Source organism: Apteryx rowi, unplaced genomic scaffold (genome assembly GCF_003343035.1).
Source record: "Apteryx rowi isolate R43461 unplaced genomic scaffold, aptRow1 scaffold_675, whole genome shotgun sequence".
NCBI lineage: Eukaryota > Metazoa > Chordata > Aves > Apterygiformes > Apterygidae > Apteryx > Apteryx rowi.
Window position 1 is genome coordinate 40,745 of NW_020450955.1, and position 17,575 is coordinate 58,319.

General features: G+C 36.2%; 1 protein-coding gene across 1 annotated transcript in view; it reads right to left on the minus strand.

Annotated features, from left to right (window-relative positions):
- EDIL3 (EGF like repeats and discoidin domains 3) overlaps positions 1–17,575 on the minus strand; it is a gene marked incomplete at its 3' end in the record, with an annotated part of 142,708 nt that overhangs the window by 21,244 nt on the left and 103,889 nt on the right. The window contains exon 7 of the mRNA XM_026085800.1: positions 4,468–4,649. Within this exon, the coding sequence (XP_025941585.1) occupies positions 4,468–4,649 (182 nt within the window). The remainder of the gene's footprint in view (positions 1–4,467; positions 4,650–17,575) is intronic.

A 17,575-nucleotide genomic window follows, 5' to 3' on the forward strand; every position in this document is an offset into this window, starting at 1 on the left:
TTGTTTTACATTACTCTTTAGGATATTCCAGTTTAGGCATTTTTAGCATCTCTACTGTGGCTGAGGTCTTTGTATATTACAGGATTAATAATAACTGCAATGGTATAAAAAAGAATAATAGTCTATGGAAGAAAGGGGGAAATTAGCCATGATGAGAGGAAAAATGAGCTAAGAGATACAATATTTGGATGGAGAAACTGGGAGAGAATAAGAAATGTAAGGCATAGGCATGGATCTCTAGGTTAAAAATCACTAGAGAGGAGTCAGATTTAGAAGCTCCTGTTAGCTGGTTTGTGTTAGAGACTAACAGTTATTCTTAAAATATTATTCTATCACAGGAAGGTAGAGCACTGCAGAGAGGAGCAGTGGTAAGTGGAAAGGAGAATGACACAGAGAAAATATGACAGGAAAGGGAAAGAGAAATGATTGAAAATAGGTATAAAAGAAAGTCAGAATCATAATTTAGGACTGGATTCATTCTCCAGAAGTATCTAAAAAGACTTTGGATATGGTAGACAGAGAATACAAACAACAAACCTGCACATGACCATCTCCATTCTAATCCACATTTCCTTGAGAAAACATGAACTATGAAAACTGTGTGCTCTGGGACAAGGAAGGAGTAGACATAAAATGGAATCACAGTTAAAAAAACAAAACAAAACATGTTTTAAAAGCATACAAACAAAAGGAAAAAGGGTAAGGAGAATTAGTGCTCTCTTAAAAAGAGAGCTCTGACAAAAAAGAATATCACTGGAACAGGCAGTGACCATTTTGGTCATATCTCATGAGCAATTCATAATGTATAGAAGCATGGGGGTTTTCTCATTGTATTTGGAAACATTAACAGTTAGTATCACTAGTAAGGCAGTAAACCGTATACACAGATGTTATTTTATCACAGTACAAACCTATGAGAAGAAACACAGGTCAGCAGAACTTTAAAAGGGAGACATGACTTAGTCTGAGTTTAATCTGCTTTCAAAAACATGGTCACTGACCCTTTAAATCACAAGCCAATTACAAGCATTGTAGTGCCATTACTAATTACATGCTGAGAGTGTAAATTTAAAATGGCAATTTCAATTTTCAGTTCATTGGGAGAATGCAGGAAAATGAAATTGCATAGTAATTAGTTCATGTGTGTCAGACACCTGAAAGATTAGAGAAAAAACCTTGCACTCATTACAAGGGAGTTATAAGCAAAGCACTCAAACCTTTCATTTGCCAAGCTGCATATAAATAAAGAAATTAAATGACAAAGAAAATTGATAATGATGGAACAAGGCAAAAATAGCTACAGGCATGTACATAACTATACTTTGGGGGACTTTGACGATTATAGAACAGCTTCCTTTAGAATTTATCTAGCATTAGAAACTACAATAGAATAACAGGCTACTGATTTGGGTTCACTGCACTAAATGTTAATTTACATTTCATAAAAATGGAGTTTCTGGTTTCATAACATTCCACTTAAACTCTGTCAAACAATTACCATTTTTTCAGAAGCCATCTTCTGGTCCAGTTGCTTCATCAGTCAGACCAGCATAGAAGAGGTCCCATACACAAACCCTTCGTATTAGAAGTGACTGAAATCACTTAACTGTATGGCCCTCAGACTCCCCTCTGCCTTTGTCAACGGTCCTGATTCCCACGAAAATGCCAACTGCAGGGTAAGCATCTGTATCTGGGAAGAAGGTGGTAATGCRATAAAGAAAGTAAAACTAAGAGTAGCCTTTCAGAAGGAGCATTTCTTCCACCAGACCAGAAGGAAGCTAACCAGAAACCTAATATAGAATCAGAGTATGCTGACTTTTTGTAACCTTCCACAAATGTTTAAGGAGTATCTCCCTGGACTTTATAGAAGCTGTGCAAAAATAAGATACGGGATTTCTGCTGCTCTTCTTCTCTCAACAGAAACTATTCACTCATATAAGGGTCAGGCAGTATCTGTCTCTTCATGTGTATTGTGTGCTTAAAGAATAAGATAGTGCTCTGATGTAGAGAACTACTAGGCAGTGCATAAAGCGTGCGTTTGTGAAGATCTCTATCCCTACCAAATCATAACAGGGTTTCTGCAGAACACTCAAAAGCACTTCTCTACAAGTAACATCTCCCCGTCAAATTTTGATTTTCTGGCCCCAGCTGTTTCAAGGCAAAAAGTCTTCAGAAAAGGGGGAAATAAAAAGTCTTCTCAAGATTTAAACTTTTGTTTTTAAGTAACAAAGAGTGTTTTCCTCCCTTTGAACTCCAAAAAGTACTCAGCAAGTTTTGTGTAAACTATGAACTTATTTTTAAAGAAGAATGAGAAGGAAAAAGAAGACAATACTAGGTGCTTTGTATGCATTAATCATGTCACTTAGTTAGCTTCTAGAAAGTCCTTATATCTCATAACTATCAAAATTAGGATTGGCACTACCTAGATTAACTCCCAAAAGAACTAATTTTTCAAACCTGATGCCTTCAGCTGAGATGTTTAGAAACATTTTCTCCGCTGGTCCAACATTCTTTCCAGAGAAGATCAAAGGGATGACTTCCCTGGGAGCAAAGTCCAAGGCAAACATAACTCTGGTCTGGGTAGAAATATGCACAGTCATCTGACAGCTACTTTGATGATGGGTATGTGTCTTCGCAGGGAAGCAATCAACCATTAACAGTCTCCCTCCAGTTCATCTTCTAGTGAAGATATGCCTAGGGGGCCAATGGTAAACACTTCTGATTTTTTTCTTCAAATTTTTTAATAAAACCCACACTCTAAAGCAGCCCAAAAAGCTACCGAAACACTAATGCTTTTCATTATCCTTTAAAGTTACATTAGCTTTCTACTCCTGAGAAAATAATTCCGGTCAAGTCCCTTAACATTATTCATTCCAGCTCTTTTTCAAGGTATAAATTTTATAAACTTCCTAACCCATCTAGTCTTCATGGAAGAAAACTGACTTAAGATACATTGAAGGGCCTTTGTGTGTTCACTCTGCAGTGAATAACAAACAGTAGCACAGGCTACATTTTTCAAAACTGACAAAAGCCAATATTTTCACCATATTAGCTTTAGAAAACTTTATCAAACAGTGCTTTGCGCCTTCTTTCTAAACAAGAAAAATGAACAGGCAATCCTGTACACATTTTTCCATAGCATTTGGGAACTGTTTAGAAAAATCATAACTGATAGTCAGTAGGAAGACTGAAACATGAATAGAAATTATGTTATTTACACAAGGCTAACAGCAAGAAGTGTGTCTGATGCAACTGAGGAACATAAAGACCTTGTAGTTCAACCTACTCAGTGCTGGTAGACTAGACACCAGTTTTGTCTGAGTGAGTGAAGGAAACGATACTTATCAAGCCCACCTGAGCTGGTGCTGCAGTATTAGTGGGTTGTGCAGAATTGCCGTTCTGTACGGCAGCTTCCCTTCAAAGGAAGCTGGCTGCTACTGTGGCCAGAGGCAAGGCCCATGAGGGAAGGAGACTGGACCGTGCCATGGCCTCCAGCTCAACCCGAAGGAGCAGCAGCCCTCACTGTACTGGCTTTTGCTATTGCTGTGCTGTGCTCACTTGGAGGGAAGCACCCTCTTCACATACTGACCATATCGATTAGTACACAAGTCTTTCCCATGAGTATATATCTTCACCTGTGTTAACTAACCACTGAACATGCTAAAGCTTAGACCAATCCACACATCATAAAAAGAAAACAGCATAAGAGTAAAGAGCTGCAGAAATTACTAGTTGATTATTATCTTCATTAAAATACAGCCACAGAACTTCATATTCCATTGCTTCATGACTTTTTCTGAAGACATTTGCCAGGCCTGGAGAAATCCAGTCCACAAAGGGGACACTGCCATTTGAACCTACAGATAACATCTTTTGAGCAGGAATGAAAGAAAAAAAAAAGCATTTTTAGCCCCACAGACATGGTTGAACTAACAACTATTTCAGCCTTAAATAAAAAAGTTACTGTTACTTCCAGAGTGATGCACACACTGCTTAAAGTGTATGTGTGTCCTGAGCAGCTAAGAAGAGAGGATAAACTATTTCTACAGGCCACGGTATGGCAAGAAACATATTAAAGCAGACTAGAGTTATGCCTCAAAGAAGGCTGCAGGAGTGTGTCAAAGTACGTCCAACAAGAGATACTGCTTCTAAATGCTACTAAGGACCTAATGAGCAAATGAAACCTGTGAAAAAAGCTTCCTGAAAAGATTCTATAAATCAGCTTCTGCAGGAGAGATTCTTAGAGTTACAATGGAACATACGCATACATTTTTCAAATAAAAAGATCTGTGTTTTTATAAAGTTGAAATTATTACTGTTGTGAAACTAAATAGTCCAYTTTAGTCTCGGCTACACTTATGAGAGTGAATAAGAATCTAGCTATTAGTTTACCACTTGTCTTCATCAGTTTCTTAAGTGACAATTAAATCAAGGAGATTTTTTTCTCTCCTCAGCTCCATCTGTTACCTGAATCCATGGCCATCTGTCATTTTCTGCAGCAGTCCAAGCATTTACAAGACCCTTCTTATTAAGTCGTGCATAGTATGGATACCATTTCTGGAGTCCAAAAAGAGCTCGATGAGTGGATGACGCAGTAATTTGTTGGTTTGACACAATTCCTCCTTCTATTCCTAGAGGGCCAGAGCATCCTATGAAGGAAAACAAGAAAAGAAATGAATATAACTAAAATTATCAATTCTTCTGAATCACTAGTGACTTACCTATAAACAGCATATAAATAAATCCAAAAGATCATGTGCCAAATATGTTATTAGAAGAGATTTAAAACATCTGAGTAGCATTTTTTTATTTGTAGAAATAAGTAAATACTACAAAAATATTGCTTGTAAATAACTATTCCCATTAGAAAAATCAAGGAAATAGATTAAACTTGTAACTTCTTTTAGTTTGCTTTCTCTGGAGAGTTGTGAGTTTGAGTTTTATGGATACAAACATTAAGAAAATGATTCTCATATTCCAGTATTGAAGTAGTTGCTAAAAGCAAATTTTCATATTGCTGCTTGTGCCATAACGATCAGCCCCTTAGCCAATACACTATAAATTGTTACTGCATTCATCTTTAGAAATATGAAATTAGAAACATGATACTGTTCAGTTACATTAAAAATAAAGGTCTTACATATCTAATCAGCAAAGCATGAAGTGTATACTTAACCATAATGTTTAACTGTTCATAATTTTATGAATGATGTTGATCACTAATTTTTTCATTTGAAATAGTTAGATGTAACCTTTTGTAAAGTCAAGATATTTTTGTATATATTGATTTCCAAAGCCACTCAGTTAGGGTACAGGAACAATACTATACAATTACTGTGAGTAATCCAAATAGGAAGAATTTTGAAAATTCATGATATACAAATGATTGGCAGGCTACCTACTATTAAACCCCCTCAACCACTTTCAAGTAAATACAACTTGTTCTCTTTCTCTAATCAATTCAGATGCAGGATATGAAGAGAAACTTACTACAGGAATTACTGTACCAGTTGATCTGCTCAGTTGTTCAGAAGATATTCTATTTTGAAGTCAACTGCACTTTAGCAATTTTAAACACAATAGAATGGAGCAGACATTTGGTTACTTTTAAGGTTTTCTCAGAAGCCTGGCAGTGCTTTCAACTTTAGCACTACCAAAGAATAAACTCTGAAACGGTACTGCTATGAAATCCTTACACCATATGGTCATAAAGTCACATATAATTCAATTCTTCATTAATTAAAATGTACAGAGAAGAAAAACTGACCAGTGCAATTTGCTCCTTTCAACAGAAGCTGAGGCAGGGAGACAGTGTTGGGAGTCACTAGCAATATAATCGCTGGCTATTGTGTGCCACTGGTATGTGAGACAAATAAAAAACAGATCTAAGCTGATTATGGGGCCATGAACAAGCATATGTGCATGCTCTGAAAACTGCAACTAAAACCCCCATACTGGTGGAGTTCCAAATATATTATTTCTCAGTTGAGAAAACTGGTTTACATTTAGGAAGATGCTAAATGAAATCTTGGCCTATTGAAATTATGACCAACTTCCACCACACTATGATTTCATCCATACTTTTAACAGTCCTTTAAGCTCAGCTAAATTTAAAGATCCAGTTCTGCTTTTTGTGACACATATCACCCAACAATAAAGCTGTCGTAATCATTACTTTGGTAATATTCTGTTGATGCTGCACAAGATGGAACAAAATGCAGCTCGCTCTCTCACAGCTGTCCCAGATGCGCAGTAATGCCAGTAGAAAATAAAGTCTTTGTCACTAGTGTAGGCAGATACAATACAGGACGGATTCAAAAAAAAATCCCACATCTGTTGGAAAAGTGTTATTTTTCACAGTGTTATCAAGTGTTACTTAAACATTGAAAGACCTATTCAAATCTTAGCCCTGCTTCTGAAATCTTTTCAGCAAATCAGAATAAATCCTTTTGGTTAAAAAATGGCCATACATGCTTCCAAGATGGGGGGAAAATTCTGTATTTTCAAAGGAAAATGTATATTTTCAAAAATTTCTCATGTTTACTTATTAAAATATCTTTGTCATTTCATAATTTAAAAGAAGGCACAAGCATGTTTGCCTATATGTATATGCAACACGTGTACTCCAGGACTGATTCCAGCTTACAATGTAATTAGCCACCCCTAACAGTTGATGAATATGGATGAGAAATATCTAAAATTAGACATGCAAGAAAATGGAAGACAGTCCTTTAAGAGGAGCTTAAATAGGAGGTACAGAGACCCACCCAACACTGCAGTTATTTTAATGAAGATGTGAAGCAGACAGTTATATTCTGTCCCCTCAGGGTGAAAGGCATAGGGAGGAGGACACCTGCCTGCTTGCTAGCATGACTCTGTGACCTTTGGAGAAAGAGGTGTGCATGAGCACAGGGCCCCAGCACGCACCGGTACCAGTTCTGACAGGGTTCCACAATAAGTGTGTTTGGCTTTAGCAGATATTTTTCAAAAGCAGAATATATATTTGATGCTGAGACCCTCAACCTCCTATAAATGTCCCAGCTTTGGCAGATCTAGAAGAGAAATGGATGTGTAGATTTYTGCTTATCAGCCTCTGTTTAAGGTGCATAGAGAACAGTTTTGATTTGAAGCCATGTTTGTTTTCATGCTGAATATGTGTTAAACCATATTTGAAATATGTGTGAACTTCTTACATGAGACGGCAATTTTCCTTTCAAAATTAAGGTGGTTAAATTGCCAAGTACAGCACTTACTATGCTCTGTCAGTTATGACCATATATAGTCAGAAGTGTTTGCCTTCCTTAGCTTTAGGAGGATTAGTCCTAAAATCCAAAGCAAATTTCTACCTTTAGGGAATAGGTACTTCATTGTACAAGCTTATTTTAATTGCAGTTCTAGCCTTGTCAAGTTGTCACTTCTCAATTTGATTTAACCCCCAAATTTACCACTTACAAGAATTAAAAACAATACATTAGCAATACTTTCTACTTTGGTGTTCATTCTAACCAAAACAAAATGAGATGCACAGAAAATGTGAGACTGGATAGCCATTTCTAAGCAAYACTAGGTTTACAACATAATATATGTGTATGCACTATTAAGATCTGACTTTAGAGGACCATCTTTATTCACTGCCCTGAAGGGCAGATCATTCTCATGAGATGGGAAATTTAGATTAAGCATTATGCTTGCAGCTCTAAACCACAGAATTTATAATATAATCCTAGTCCTTTGACCATAGCAGTGCTGGCCAGTTCAGCAATTTCCTGGGCATAGGTCTGGCAGCTGGGCCTTGAAGAAGCCTACCGAAAGCTATCTCTTCCTGAGACATACCTGAGATACCTGTGCATGCATAATTAAGGTTGTTTTCTTGAGTAGTGTTACCTTGAGTTTGACAACACTGAATTTAACCTACCATCTTATAGCCAAGTCAATCAGTATTTTGAGATCTTTCTAAAATTCTTCGGTCCATTTTAATAATGCTAAGTAAATTTCCTGAATTATCAGAACATTTTGCTACCTTACTCTTCTAGGATATTGAACAGTCAGGAGTTCAGCACAGGTTTTGCTAGAACTTTACAAGCAAGCTCCTTCTGTTGTTAAAACTGACCATTCTATCCATCCTTTTTCTCTTCATTTTTAACCAGACATTATTCTACAAGAAAACTTTCCAGTTTATTTTCTTTCATCAGCTGAAAGCAAATTGTTGAAAATTTGGGGGGAAATTTAAATACAGCATAGCAAATGGAATTTCTTTATCCATGTGTTCATTAACTTCTTCCAAGTGCTCCAATAGATTGTGGGAAATGCTTTCTCCTTACAAAAGCTATAATGGGGCTATTACTCTCTAAATTCCCGAGAACTTTACTTTGCCTGAAAACTTGCAGCCTTTGGTTCTATCAAACATATTTTTATCTGTGAAGCACTGGCAACACACTAGTTGCTGTGTAAGATCTTCAATTGGAGACACAAAAATGCTTTTCTTCAAGTTAAAGTAGCGATTATTCCTTTTAGTTCTTACAGGCTAGGATATGCCATTGACTGCTAACAATGGAGAAAACAAGATGCTGGTGCTTTTGGAGATTCTTTATCCATTAAATAATAAAAAAAAATCTGTTAAATAACTTTTTTTTTTTTAAATAGGAGATGCATATTTTTGCAAAGCAGGTATAAGCTGTATTATATTTTACTGCTGTTATACCTCTATTTCTATTAAATCCACAGTTCATTTAACAAAAATCATGACAAATCGGGAAGCTGGAGTCTCCAAGAGAATAATAGTATCACTGCAGTGACGCTGTACAATTCAGGCTGGTCAATGTCAGTCATTAATAGACAACCATTTTTATTAGTTAATGCTGACACACTGGGATATGACAGGTAACTTGATGCAAGAAAGTAAAAAAAAATAAAATAGCAACAATTTGCATGACAGGTTCATGCTATAGATTCATGAGGAAGATTTTGTCACCTAGAGCTGTTACTTTTTATGTCATTAAATAGCAAAATACTAACTCAAGCAGTATTTTTTTAATCCTACACTGACAACTGGTGTACTCGAAATGAAGCACTACTGATGCTCCTCTTACTCTCATTAAACATAAACCAATGCTCAGAACACCCACTTCACTGTCCATGAAGATGACACAAATATAAGGATGAACCAATAAGCTACATGACTCTGAATGGATCCAGTGAAGGATGGTAAAAGTTAACACCAATACCTGAAAAGTTAAAGATTAATTTATCTTTTCATTTCTCCTAAGAACCCCCACCAATTCAGTTGAAGATGGCACAGTGATAAAACTGCCTTGAAGGTTTCTTTTACAGTCTCAAATATAATGATATCTGAAATGCAACATATCAGTTTTTACCACAAAATAAATGATTGGTATTCCAGATTTCGCTCCTAGACCAAGGTTATGGGGACCCTTGGCTCTTCCAACAATAAATGCCTCCAGCAGAACAAAAATATTTATGCAAAAGGAAACAGAAGATGACAATTAGAAAAAGACCTTAGTCTGGTTTACACAGATAACTCTTCAGATGTAAAATAGAAGAGCAAAATATGTCACTGATTCTCACTATTAGTAGGGGAAGGACAAACTATTTTAAGAAAAAAAAGAATTACCGTAATGGGAGATAATAATAAGCAGAAAGCACTGGGTAAACATGTTACTCAAGTGTGTTTAATGTGGACTTCTATACTTTATTTCAATCCACAAATTAAGCAAAACCTCCAAATGGTTTAAACATTGCCTGTAAATGTGAGGATTATGCCTCTGCAAACAGAAGAAAAAGATTTCTTGTTATTGATGATGAAGCATGTCTGATTCTGCAGCATGAATATATAGCTTTCATTTCTTCTGTTGGTTTGTCTCCAGGTAACGTCATCAAAACAAACAGATGCAAAATTGAAGGCATGCAGAAAACAAATCTGCTTTAGACATCTGTACTCTTGTCTTTCTCCAAGCACCTCATTTTGTGGAATGAGATTACTCTGGCTGCGCCTAGCATAGCGTGGTATTTGTGCTGAACATAAACCCTGACAATGGCATTACAAGTGACCTCTGATATTGAAGTAATTAATGATGATACATGCATCAGTTTCCCACCATGCAAGCTAGACGTCAGCCTATTTCTTCATCTTATTCTCCCAGCCACCCACACATCCTTGCCCAGTTTGTTCTCTCAAGGATACCCCTCTTCTGATAACAGTGAATTTGTTTTTATAGGAGCTAGTTAGATGGGTATGGACCATCGCTTAGCGATCTGCTATTAAAGATCCATCCATATTCAACATATGAAGGTACACACAAAATATGAAGGTTTCTGTAGAGTGTTTTTTCAAAACCATGAAACACTAATGATAAAATTAGTGTTTCTAATTTTCTTCTTTGTAAAGAGTACGTAAAGTGATTTTGTAGAGAGGTGGCTGGGAGACAGAGCTTTCCTTCCTGTGAGAATCCTCTGATGGACAGTCAGGGGTATTTCCTACACTGAGATAGCTTTGACAAGCTGACGCTTCCAGCACAGGACAGGAGCATGTGGAGATGGCAGCTCAGTGAAACCAGATTAGGTCCTTTTTATATGGTGTTGTGTCTGAAACGGAACGTTGTTATTCATGGACTGATCTGCTTAGTTCTCATTTCGCGATTTCTGCTTTCTGTTCTTTGCATAGAAAGGATATTCCCTACGCAAAGCACAGGAATTAATGCCTGGGGAACTGCAACATACAGCATGCTTAAAGAGGAATCTATCCAATGGGAATTAACAAAATTAAAGGAAGATAGAACTGATCTAGGAAGTCCCTAAACTGATGAGGGCTAGAAGCTGGAAAAACAGTGGGAAAATTGTCACTTAATGCTAGTCCTTTTCTTACACTCATTCACTAAGCATTCACTTCAGATCACTGTCACAGGCAGTCAACTTTCATTTGACCAAGCATAGCTATTCTTATGCTCAAAAAGAAGGATGTGTATAAAATCTCGTATCTTCAAAACTGTAATCAGAAAAATCATTTCTTCTAGCATTCATGATCCATGAAGTGAATGTTTCTGCTATGTTCTGTGCTGAACTCAGTAACATTAATGCTATTAACATTCTTAGGCATGTTCACAATGCTTTTAATGGAACTGGCCTGGAAAGAGCACCTCTGGTATGAAGTGCACTGTTTATGGATCCTTGTCATTGAAAAATAGGACTTCCAATTATCTGGAAAAGTTTCTTTAACCCAAGACATGCCAATTACATCCATGCTATTCCTGATAAATGTTTGCTAAATGCCTTTTTCAAAAGCTCCAGTAGTGAACATTCAACAACCCCATTCAGTGTCTGAATAAAGTCTAACCTGAATCTTCCTTGTTCTGTTTTACTATTTCTTGTCCTTATTCTACCAAGAGGGACAACAGTGTACTCTTTTTGCAATAGCCTTTAGTGTATCTGAAAACATATCCCTTGTCTCCATTCAGTATTCTGTTTTCTAGCTAGAGATGCCAAATAGCCACTATTTATTACACCAAACACACAGCATAGTGCAAAGCTTGAAGAACATGGCTGTCCTAGCCGTGCCGGATACTGGGAGAACAGAGGCACAACTCCTGAATGCCAGGAACGAGTTCAGAATCCTGAAAATGGTTAGCCGAACCTTGACAATGAACTACCATATGGCCAATCTGCAGTGACAGCAGAAAACTACTATCGTTCTATACTGATTTGAGAAAGGACAGACATGCCATGCAACTGCCTAACACAAAATGCTTCCTCTGAGTTTATACCCTTACTAAAGTTACAGCATTCAATAGTTCACTGATAAGCATTACCTTAATTTTACTGTATTTTCAAGCAGCAATTATGACTTTTTTTAAATAAAAGATTAAATTATATTGCAGTAAGGCGTTAGGAGAGTTTTTCAAACTACCTTGCTGACCTCTCACATAGAAATGTATTAATCTGCGAAAAAATGATTTTTACATTTCAAGTTGGAACCATGAAAAATAACACTTTTGCCAAATTTGAATAGCAACATTAAACATTTTTATATAACTCAGAGCCATTAAAACAGTGCTAAAATTAATCCGAATAAAAAGGAAATTATGGAGTAACACTGAAATACTTTACACAAGAATTAAACCACATACTTATCATAGGAGTTAAATTCATAGGGGCTTTCAAGTTGTACTACAAAGTAATTGACATGTGATCATAGTTACACATAGGACATGAACAAGTATGTGGTACCAAGTTCTATTTACTAAGCACAAGTTTTTTGTGGCTATAGACTTGGGCCCCTGCAGGTGGAGGAGATYTGCATGGTTGTGGATCTATTAGTTATATCCTGTACTTCCAGCCATTGTAAATGGTTATAGCACAGAGCACAACCAATCACTTATTTAGGCATGTAAAAACAAAATGAGGGACCCAAATGGATTTCMAAATAACCCTTCTTATTTTCTACTGAATACTGTACAATCCATGCACCTCTCCCTTCCTCATGTATTGCTAGAAATATTTCTTTAAAGAATATAAGAAAAGAAAACTCAGCAGCTTTCCAGTTATGTTAGGAAATTTGCTAATCAGGCACCATATTTTGTGAAGTTCAGCTTGATTTCAGATGGCTACAGACAGCTTCCCCTTTCGAGTTCCTTGGTTTTATATTACTTTGATCTGCCTTTACTACAATATTGGGGGAGGGGGGAAGGGTAGGGGTGTTGTGGACTGGAAAAAAATGTACCAGATTTAAAGAACTTACTTCCGTGGCAAATGCATTATACTGTAGTATATCCCCTCCTTTTCACTAAGCTCATTTTGGAGGACATGCTTGTTTCTGTCACAAGGCAATATTAGTACTAGAAGAACTAAAAATTTTGAAAACAGAATAGATGAATATGTCTTAAACTGGTAATACCACTATTTCCAGGAGCTGTCAGCACTCCCAGGAAAGAAGAGCAAGACAAAGAATATACATACTAATGCTGTAAAATGAGGTTCACCACTTGAAAAGCGTATATTCTGCCTCTGTACTGGAGTAACCCAGCTGGTGGAAATGCACATTCTCACAGTCATGCTGGCTGGTGGGAATGCTAATTTCACAGCTGCTAATTTCACAGGAATTTTCATTGATTTCTTTTATAACTTTTGTTAAATCTTATCAGTAGAGGTGAAATATCTGGATTTGGACCAACCCCAATTTCTGACTGTTTTGAAGATCTGAACTGATTCTCTGAATTGGTCACAGGAACCAGATGACGGTATCTTGTGTGTGTGTGTGTGTGTGTGTGTGTGTGTGTGTGTGTTAACTAACTAGTGCTAATTTAAAGGCAGTTCATGACATCTGAAAATTTGTTTGTTCCAAAAAGTTTGAAAAAATATTTGAAAAAAATACTTTCTCTTGCAAGTAGAACTGGAAAGACAAGATACAGTTACACTGAAAGCCTGCATTTTCCTGGCTGATCTACAGTGGAAATCAGTGGGATTACAACATCAGTGTAATTAGCATTCCTGCAAGCCAGCCTGACAATGAGAATGTTCATTTCCCTCCACAAAGAAGAAGATGTGCTTTTCAAATGGCAAATCTCATTTTGTAGCGTAGATACCCTCTTTCTGTCTTTGTGTTTTGTTTTATTTTCATAAGAACAGCAACAGTTCCCAGAAATGACAATATTACTAGTTACAAGATGTATTCATTGAAATTGTTTAAAAACTACTAGCGGCACTAATATGAATTCCACATTGTGATGGAACACATGTCCTTTGGAAAGAATTAAATATATGGGAATATACAATATAATGCTGAAGTGATATTGCTAAATATGAGCTATAACCACAGTAGAGAACATTAATTGAATGTAAACAACTGTTATTTAAATCCAGCTATCCAGAAACTGCAGCTTTCAGCCTCTAAGCTGTTTCCATCTTCTTCTATAAAATGTCTGACTTACTAATAACTGTAAATTCAGATATCAGAATTTAGATCCTGTTTCTGCAAGCCATTTGATGTAGGTATAACCTTATATCCTTGTAAAGCAGCTTTCAGAATCAGAGCTTGAAGCCATGTTAAAATACAGAATTAATTTAAAGGTCACAGACTTTTATTAGGGTGGAAGAGATTCAGAACAAAGATTCACAAAGTAATCTTTGAATATGTGCAGTAAAAGAAGTCTTTCATTACTATAGCTGTGTAGTAAAATGAAATGTTGTACCTGTGACTCCATGAAGTATTTTAAACATAAATCAAACATGCATATATAGAGATTTTCTATCCCATTATTTTTTTATCAGCCCCTCTTTTCACCATAAAGAGGATACTATTCCAAAATGTTTATATAAAGAAACAGCTAATCAAACAATGCAAAAATAATGGATAAGATTCATCCCATCCATCTTCAACCACCTTAAAGTTAGGTCTCTATTCTGAGCTAGTTGTTGCTCTTTCTATTACCTGTGGAAAGAGCTGGGCATCTCTAAACCGTGATTCKATCTCTGAAGTAGGTGTTTGAGATAGATGTGATCCATCTTTTCTGTTTCTACTGATCAAGGAGTGAGCCTAGACAGTTATCTTCAATTTAGCGCCTAACTTTAAGAGGCTAAAGTTAAGCGAAATGAGTCAGACAAGTCTTAAAAACACTGAAAAGAGATCACATTAAAAATATATAATGACACATTTTCCTGCAAAGACATTTACTAGACGGTTAATATAGTGGGACTTTACGGAAAAGATCTTTTAAAAACAGATGCCAAAGAAGAGATGAGCATTACAGCAAGCAAATAGTTTGCCAGATTTTTGATTTTCTGTTGAAAAAGACAATAATTAAAAGTTGATGTGACAATTGGTATATGTAATTACTAAGTAATTCGCATTGAAATACACATACGAAACCTCAGAAAGCTATTTGCATAGAAATACCAAGTGACTCCTTGCTCTGTCTGTGTTATATCTAAAGTTGTAACTGCATATCCTTTTGAGATCAGGTAAATCCTGCAAAGGCAAACCAACATAGTGGACCCCAACCTGTGTAGAAATAATCTGACATGGTTCTGTTGAATTCTCAGTAATATTGATTTATAGTGGCTGAGGATTTGGCCCCAAGTAGCTCACTTTATCTGGTAATATACAGTACTACATGAAATAATAATAATAATAATAATAAATAATTTGCTCATTGATTTAGCACTTTTTCTGCCTGCAAGCCATTCATAAGCAGAACACTTTGTACAACTGCTTGCTGTTCATATTTTTCTGGCTAAAGTTAAGTATAAATACCTTCCAGTCACAGTTAGTCACAGTCTATAAGACTGACRCCCGACATACAAAAATTCTGTTTGGTTTCCTAGACCAAATTAAATTTTTGCTGTTAGCTGCATGGATAATTAGTACATTTAAGAAATCTGAAGAATTTTAAATTCTTCATTACAACTAAATACAGCAATTACATCTTCATTTTCAGAGGAAGGTAGAGTTTGACTGTTGGTCAAAGAGACTTATTTTCCAGAAGATCCTGTTTTCTGCATATGTATGTAGACCATACGTGTAAATGTATAGGCTGATAGACTGAAGAAGAGATAAAGTCTTAAATTACTGGAAGAACTGTATTTTTTTTTTTAATATTCAGTTTACTTTGGTCACACTTGCACAAAGTAAACATACTGTTTGGAGGTATTATGACATTCCTATTGTGAAGGACTGAGTCACATATCCCAGCTCATTCTCTGATTAGTTGTCTCATGGCTTGGCTTCAGTAGTCCAGGAGCACTGATTAGCAATGTTTCAATACAGCTGCACGTAACATAGATACATTAGGTATATTCCTACAGATATATTTTTTGAATGAAATGGCCTCTGTTTTTAGGGTTTGTTGTTGTTGTTGTTGTTGTTGTTTTTGTTTTTTGTCAAGGACATTCTTAATGCCATCTCATCTTCTCTCAGGATCATGAGAGCTTCTTTTCTTTTTCCTTGCTGGCAGCTCTTGCTTCATCCCATCTCTTAACCCATCACTTTTAAACACAAGCAAAGCCTAAGCTTTTACAGTCCCTCCTACACAGATATAGATTTTCACTTGGAATGAATCCTAAGCAATGCAAGAACTCTGTACAAAACAGTGACTTTTTAAACACAAGAACTCTGAAAAACTCTAATATGAATATAAAAATCACTGTTTCCCCAAAGGGATGATGAATACTACCACATCTACATTAGCTAGAAATCTGGTAATACTAATCGGATCTTTATCCATACCTAAAAATCTCTAGCTCAACTGAAGTGGTGCTTTAGACTTGATCTATTCAACCTTCATTGTATGGATTGGACTTTGAGGGTTGTGATGAGCATAGTGTAGTGGGGATACAGCTGCAGGCCACAAGCTCAACTTCACACTTTTTATCTGTTGCTATTTTAATTATTCTGCAGCTAATCAAATTATTCACTTACTCTATGTAGTTCAAGTGGTTTTCGCACAATCCAGTGTTTTGATCTGAGTGATACTGAGTAACATGGTTGTAGCAACTCATGTTAATTGTTGTTTTGAAGACTAACCCCACCGGCAAGGTCGAATCAATATTTGTGTTTCCCCTGAAGGAATTTAAAATTAATCAGTACTTCCTGTGAGACATGGGAACAGACCATGYGTCCCTCTTTCTAGTCCCTCACAGTGTGAAATAAAACCACAGAAATGAATTTACAAAACCTCACTTTACTAGACTGAAGTCTAGTATAAAAAGACTCCTATTTCAGAAGACTTGTAGTACACACAATGTCAGTTATTGTTTCTGATAGCAGATAAAAACGTAAAGTCACAGGGGTTATAACTTCCCAGTGACTCTTAACTACACAACAAAATAGCACATTTTTGCCTGGCCATGGTGCATCTATAGAGCCATTCAGTTCTGAAATCTGGTTAATAGCACACAAAGCATTTATCTCTATAAGCTTGCTTCACAGAATTAAAACAAAACAAAATGGATTTTCCTGACCTACAAACATCTTAATTATTATTGCTATTATTTCAGAAGTGTGATTCAAAATACATTACTTGGCACTAAGGTGAAGAATATGATTAATCTTGTTTCATGTCTTCACATAAAATAGCGTATGTCAAAGGCAACATCTTTACCAATTTGCATCAGCAGCAACTAATGAGCACATAGACACTTCCAGACAAGCAAACTTTTCAAATGATGTTATGCTGAGTTTCAAATCTCTAGGAGCTGACATGAAAAGGAAGTGATTAGTTATGTTCCATGCAACAGAAGACAGCTTTTCAGACAGTAATGGGAAAAATTGCTACCTATTTGCTGATATGCACCAACAGATAAAATGTTTTTGTGCTGATGTAGCATCTCAGCAAATAGCAACACATTATTCTGTTATCATATTGGTCAACACACTTCATATGTGCAAGCAATGTCTTTCTGAACTAATCAAATATAAAGAAATTGAATATTATGTTCTACTTCTCAATTACTGCTAAGTGACTATCATGTGCTTCCATTACCAAATATTCTCTTCATAATTTTATCGTTAGGTTGCAAGATTCAGTCTTGTCTACTACTTGGTCTACAAGTTTTATGCTGGGGATAA